The 6397-nt window shown below is 40.3% G+C and overlaps 1 protein-coding gene across 1 annotated transcript in view; it reads left to right on the forward strand.

Moving 5' to 3' along the window:
• The first annotated feature begins 3894 nt into the window (after positions 1–3894).
• LOC117801864 (adhesion G protein-coupled receptor E2-like) overlaps positions 3895–6397 on the forward strand; it is a 5700-nt gene continuing 3197 nt past the window's right edge. Inside the window, exons 1-4 of the mRNA XM_034657921.1 lie at positions 3895–3991; positions 4253–4344; positions 5410–5578; positions 5664–5774. Coding sequence (XP_034513812.1) covers positions 3896–3991; positions 4253–4344; positions 5410–5578; positions 5664–5774 — 468 coding nt within the window. The 5' untranslated portion in view covers position 3895. The remainder of the gene's footprint in view (positions 3992–4252; positions 4345–5409; positions 5579–5663; positions 5775–6397) is intronic.

Raw genomic sequence — 6397 nt, forward strand, 5'->3', positions numbered from 1 at the left:
ACTGCTTTTTGACCTCCATAATCTCAGACAAGAAGTCTCTTGTTAATCTCATTGAGGATCTCTTGTACAGGAAAAATCAATTTTCTCTTGACACTTTAAAGATTTTGTCTTTGTCCTTTGTCAGTAGGTCTGTGATGTGTTTCAGTGTGGATCTCTTTGAGTTTACTCCAGTTGTACTTCATTGAGCTTCTTGGATGTGTAGATTGATATTTTTATTCAAATTTGGGGAATTTTTAGCTATTCATTCTTCAAGTATTTTTCTTCCCTTTAACTTCGTCTTCTTCTGGGACTCCAATTATGTGTATATTGATGGATTGGTCCTGTGCCACAAATCTCTGAGGTTCTGTTCATTTTTCTTCACTCTATTTTCTTTCTGTTCCTTAGTGAATAATTTCCATTGACCTGTATTCAAATTTATTACTTTTTTTCTTTTACCAGCTCCAATCTGTGTTGAGCCCTTCTGGTGAATTTTTCACTTCAGTTATTGAATTTTTTAACTCTAGAATTTCTATCTGGTTCCATACATAATATCTATTGCTTTATCCATATCCATATTCAACAACACTGTAATTGTTTTTTCTTTAATTTTTTAGACATGCTTTAGTATTTTTAATGTATTTATAATATCTGATTAAAAGACTTTATCTACAAAGTTTGAAATCTGTGGTTCCTTAGAGATGTTTTCTTTTGACTGATTTTTTTCCTTTGTATGTTGCACATTTTCCTGTTTTTTTTTGGATATATCATAAATTTTTGGTTAAAACTCAAAATTTTAGATAATATATTGTAACACTTCTGTTATAATGTTCCTCCACCATCGAAGATATGTTGCTGTTTCTGGTTTGTGGTGTTTTGTTTGTTTGTTTGTTTAGTGACTTTCCTGGACTAATTCTGTAAATTGTTCATTCCTTGCAGTGTGTGATCCTTGTAGGGTGTTGGTTACATCTGGGTCAGTATAATTTAATGGCCACCCAATGCTTGTTCAGAAGATTTTCTTAATGCTTTGCCTATCTTCTTTATCCATTCATCTGTCTATGGACATTGGGCTCTTCCCATATTTTTTTGCTGTTGTGGACATTGCTGCTATAAACATTGGGGTGCATCCCATGCCTTTTTTGAGTGAGGCATTATCCTTGTGCATCCTTAGACTTAGAGGAATGTTTCAGAGGTTTTCAAAATTTGTTATGGTCTTTTGGTTCTCCAGTATTTCCTTTTAAATTGCTGGACAAGTTCTTGTTAATCCCACTTGAAATCATAGGCCTTGACAGCTGGTGATGTGACAGTAGTTGGCTATTGTATCGGTAATGCCCTAGCATAGGCTCCCCTCTCCCCCATGAGTTTTCAGTCAAATCAAATAGTCACCAAATTTAGAGAATAAAGAGTTAGGTAACTACAGGGTTACAAAAAAATATTGGCTGTGTTCTGGGGGTGATGATGATGCTTTTAGTGGAGCTCCAAAAATAGTCAGATCTCTCCATTGTCTTCAGTGCTCTCAACTTTTGGCTGCGACACCACCAAGCTCTATGCTAACCATCCCAGCCTCCTTTCTCTCTAGTCTTAGCGAGGTGTAGTAGTTTCTCTTGGATAGACTATGTTCAATTTGTTCTGCGGTTCCTCCATTCAGGAGGTTAGTTTCCAGGACGTGCACTCCTAACCACAACATACAGCTTACACTCACCTTCATCAACTGAGCTCTTCCCGGGTGTCTTTCTTGGACATTTCAGTTCTCTCTTGCTTACATTATTCTTAGTCTATATTTCAGTTGTCCTGAAATGGCCTTCCACACTCTCTATTGTTCTGAAATGCCCTGCCCACTCTCTCCTTTATCCTAATGTAGAATCAAAAGTGAATTCTGTCACTGTGTATCAGTAAAACCTTCAGTCATCGACCTAAGCTCTCTGCATTAGTTACCAACGTGTGATCATAAGAGAATCTGATTTGTGCTGTTGTTAAAATTAAATCGAATAACTTAACAACAAAAGACAAATAACTCAATTTAATTAATCAGTTGGAAGAGCATGTGACTCTTTTATCTCAGGGTCATGAGTTTGAGCCCCATGTGGGGCATAGAGATTAATTAAGGAAATAAAAAACTGAAAAAATGGACAAAACATTTTAATAGACATTTCCCCAAAAAAGATATGTGAATGACCAATTAGCACATGAAAAGATGCTCAGCAACCTTAGTCATTAGGAAAATGCAAGTCAAAAACCACCAGTGAGAAAATACTGTGTACCCATTAGTGGAGATGATTAAAAAAGACTGGCAATAAAAAGTGCTTGGAAGGATATGGAAAATTTGGAGCACTCATACATTGCTGGTTGGAATGTAAAATGGTGCAACCATTTGGGAACATGGTTTAACAGTTTTTCACAAAGTTCAATATACAGCTACCATATGCTAGGTATATACCCCAAACAAATGGAAACATATGTTCAAACAGAAACTTGTATATGAATCCTCATAGTAGCAGTATTCAATATTGGAAGCAACCGGAATGCCTATCAATTGGTGAATGGATAAACAAAATGTAACATATCCATCCAGCAGAATATTATTTTGCCATGGCTAATTGAACATAATAAAAAATAAGACTAGGAATATAACTCATCCATAAAAATGTGCTGCAGTGTGGATGAACTTTGAAAGCTTGATGCTAAATGAAAGAATCCAGTCATGAAAGACCACATATCTCATGATACCACTTATGTAAAATGTTCAGAATAGACAAATCCATCAAGTGAGAAAGCAGAGTAATGGTGCCCTGGGGGGAGGGTGGGGACTGGAGTGTGTGGAGGTGGGAGTACATGACTGCTAATGTAAATGAAATTTCTCTTAGAGGAGTTGAAAATGTCCAAAAGTTAGATTTTGGTGCTGGTTGCACAACTTTGTAAATACCCTAAAGATCACTGAACTGTATGGTTTAAATGGGTGAATTTTATGGTCTGTAAAATAAATCTCAATAAAGCCATGAAAAACCGAACATAATAAATAAAAATAAAATAAAATACAAATAAAAGGCTAAGACCCCCGCCCCCCAGTAAAACTAAGTTGATGGCTTTGGCAGCCAATGGAAAAAAATTCAATTGAACTGTGCAAGAAAAGCCCTTGAAATCATGTTAGGTTCACAGGACTCTCAAAATCTGTTAACATGTTTGTGGGCTTCTTTGCTTCCACACTGTTTATCTCAGTAACATCCTTCACTGTTAATATCACAGCTAAAATTATAGTTTCCTTAGAGAATCTTCCTTACCCATCCTAATCCCCGAGACTCCAAACTAAGCATTAACATCCAATGATACATCTCATAGCATCACATTTTTGTTTTATTGTTACAGTATGTCTAATTGTGTGTCTCATACTCCACGTGAGATTTGTGGGTTTTAAGACCATGTTTACTTTCTTTACCACTGTATCTTCAGAGGCAACCACAGAGCCTGTCACAAAAGATTTGCATTAACATGGATGGAATTGGGGGGGATTATGCTAAGTGAAATAAGTCAGGTAGAGAAAGACAATTATCATACAGTTTCACTCATATGTGGAACATAAGGGATAGAGCAGAGGACCACAGGGAAAGGGAGGGAAAATGGAATGGGAAGAAATCAGAGAGGGAGACAAATCATGAGAGACTCTGGACTCTGGAAAACAAATAGGGCTACAGAAAGAAGGGGGGTGGGAGGGTAGGGTAACCAGGTGATGGGTATTAAGGAGGGCACGTGTTGGGATGAGCACTGGGTGTTATATGCAACTAATGAATCGTTGAGCACTACATCAAAAACTTATGATATACTCTATGCTGGCCAACTGAACATAATAAAAAAAAGAGTCACTTAAAATTGTTGAAGAACGAATGAATGAATTTATATAATAGTTCTGTATTCCTAAGGACCAATGCATTTTTTATTCTCTCTCTTGCTCAGCTGCTGGCTCTACCCAAGTGAGAGATTTCTATGGAGCTTCCTTGGACCAGTCTGTGTCATCTTCTCTGTGAGTAATGACATCACAGCATCCTTGATGCTTAGCTGGGGGTCATTAGAAGAGCAGAATTTTAAAGGGGGTGACAGGGGCAGGCATGTCCCTGGATTGTCAGGGCATTGTTTGGTTTTCTAAGATTGCTCCTAAAACTACAAACTTTAACACGGTTGCTCAATATGGAAACAACTTAAATGTGGAATTGATGTTGGACAGGCCAGGATACAGATCACAGAATGAAATTTTATTCACTAAACCTTCTGTGGTTTCTTGAAGGTCAATTTAGCTTTCGTTCTGATGACCCTCTGGATTTTGAAAAGCAAACTGTCTTCCCTCAACAGTGACGTATCCACCCTCCAGAACACAAGGTAGGATGGAGAAGAGAGTGACAGCCCCACAGACATGTGTGGTTCTCAGGACAAAGCCATGTGACCCTGATGCTTCTTCTTAGGGGCTGCTGAGGGGGCCTAGAGCAGAGAGGTGCAGCTATCCTTCTATGGCAGCTGGCTCAGATTCAGTGGTGTGCTGCTGACACCCTGGCCAAAATGTTCTGTTTATTCCTTTTTTTTCCTCAGAGAAAGAGAGAGAGAGAGAGGGTGGGGAAGGGGAGGGCAGAAGGAGAGGGAGGGAGAGAACCTTAAGCAGTCCCATGACACTGAGATCATGACCTGAGCTGAAATCAAGATTCAGATGTTAAGTGACTGAGCCACCCAAGTGCCTCTGTTCTATTTCTAACCCCAGTTTGTAACTCCCTCAGCAACAGGAAGAATTGGCATTGGTTAATAAACATTCTTTGGACTCTTGCCATCAATCCTATGACAAATGCGCAGAAAAAATTATGTTCCCATGAAGCACTTAGAAAAACCTGTGATTGCTTTCACAACCCAGCCTATACTTCCACACACCACCCTCAGTTCAGGCTCCTTCTGACCCCTCTTCCATTCCTTTCTGTGGAGAAAATTGTAGTCAATGTCAAATGTTCTGGGAGGCTTGGGCAGTCCTGTGCTCCAGCAACCTTTGTGCAAATGTTTGCTATTTCTTCCATGTCCCTATTATCCTTTCCAAATGCAAATAGAAATCTTGCCTTTGTTATTCTTAATACCCAGGTCCCACCTCAGAGACTGATGCAAAATTCCTCCTCTTTAATGTTGGGTGAATGAAATTCAGGATCTCCATGGAGCGTCATACATTTTTGAAACTTACATTATGAAGTATCCCTATCCTCCTCAATATGAATAAAAACTCCACCCTGGTCTCTCGTGACATTTTTTCTCTAGGGGCTCACAGACAGTAAAGATCAAAGCTGATCACAATTCAGTCTGAGAACTCATCACCAACAGGGGAAGGAAGAGGAATCCATAGGGTAGAGAGGAGAATGGTTGTCATCGTGTTGCCCCAGGTGTGTCACGAACCTCCTTTCTCCTCCTACCCAGGATGCTGACATTTAAAGCCACAGCTCAGCTCCTCATCCTGGGCTGCACGTGGTGCTTGGGCGTCCTGCAGGTGGGTCCAGCTGCCCACGTCATGGCTTACCTCTTCACCATCGTCAACAGCCTGCAGGGCGTCTTCCTCTTCCTGGTGTACTGCCTCCTCAGCCAGCAGGTACCACTGCCTAACTCCCACCCAGGACCCTTCCTGTCCTCACTCCTGTCAGTGTGCTGATCCAGAACATACATTTCCTCTGCAGGTGCGGGAGCAATATGGGAAATGGCTCAAAGCGATCAGGAAAACAAGAGCCGAGTCTGAGAAATACACACTGTCCAGCAAGGTCATGTCTGATACCTCCCAACCCAGCATGGTAAGATCAGGCATTGCTCTCGGAACACTTCACTAAGCGATTGCTTGAGTACCATATGCTTATCACACTGAACAACTTTAGTGTGCAGCAGATGATGCCCCAGGGTGGCTCACACTTGGTTTGCTTTTTTTTTTGTTAAGATTTTATTTATTTATTTGAGGGAGAGTGAGGGAGAGAGGGAGAGCATGAGTGGGGTGGGGAGAGGCAGAGGGAGAGGGAGAAGGAGGCTCCCCACCAAGCAGAGAGCCCCATGCAGGGCTCGATCCCAGGACCTTGGAATCAGTACCCAAGCTGAAGGCAGACACTTGAGTGACTGAGCCACCCAGGTGCCCCTGAGATGTAGGTGTTATGACTCCTTCTACTTTGAAGATTAAAAAATCAAATCTTGGAAAGACTGAGATGTAGGAAGGGCCTTCAACTCCATATTCTCTTCCCATTATCCCAATTTGAAGAATTACTACAAATATATATATATATATTAAATAATAATTTTTTATTCTATTATGTTAGTCACCATACAGTACATCCCAAGTTTTTGAATGTAACGTTCCATGATTCATTACTTGCGTATAACACCCAGTGCTCCATGCAATATGTGCCCTCCTTAATACCCATCACTGGCC

The sequence above is a fragment of the Ailuropoda melanoleuca genome, chromosome 4, assembly GCF_002007445.2.
Source record: "Ailuropoda melanoleuca isolate Jingjing chromosome 4, ASM200744v2, whole genome shotgun sequence".
Lineage (NCBI taxonomy): Eukaryota > Metazoa > Chordata > Mammalia > Carnivora > Ursidae > Ailuropoda > Ailuropoda melanoleuca.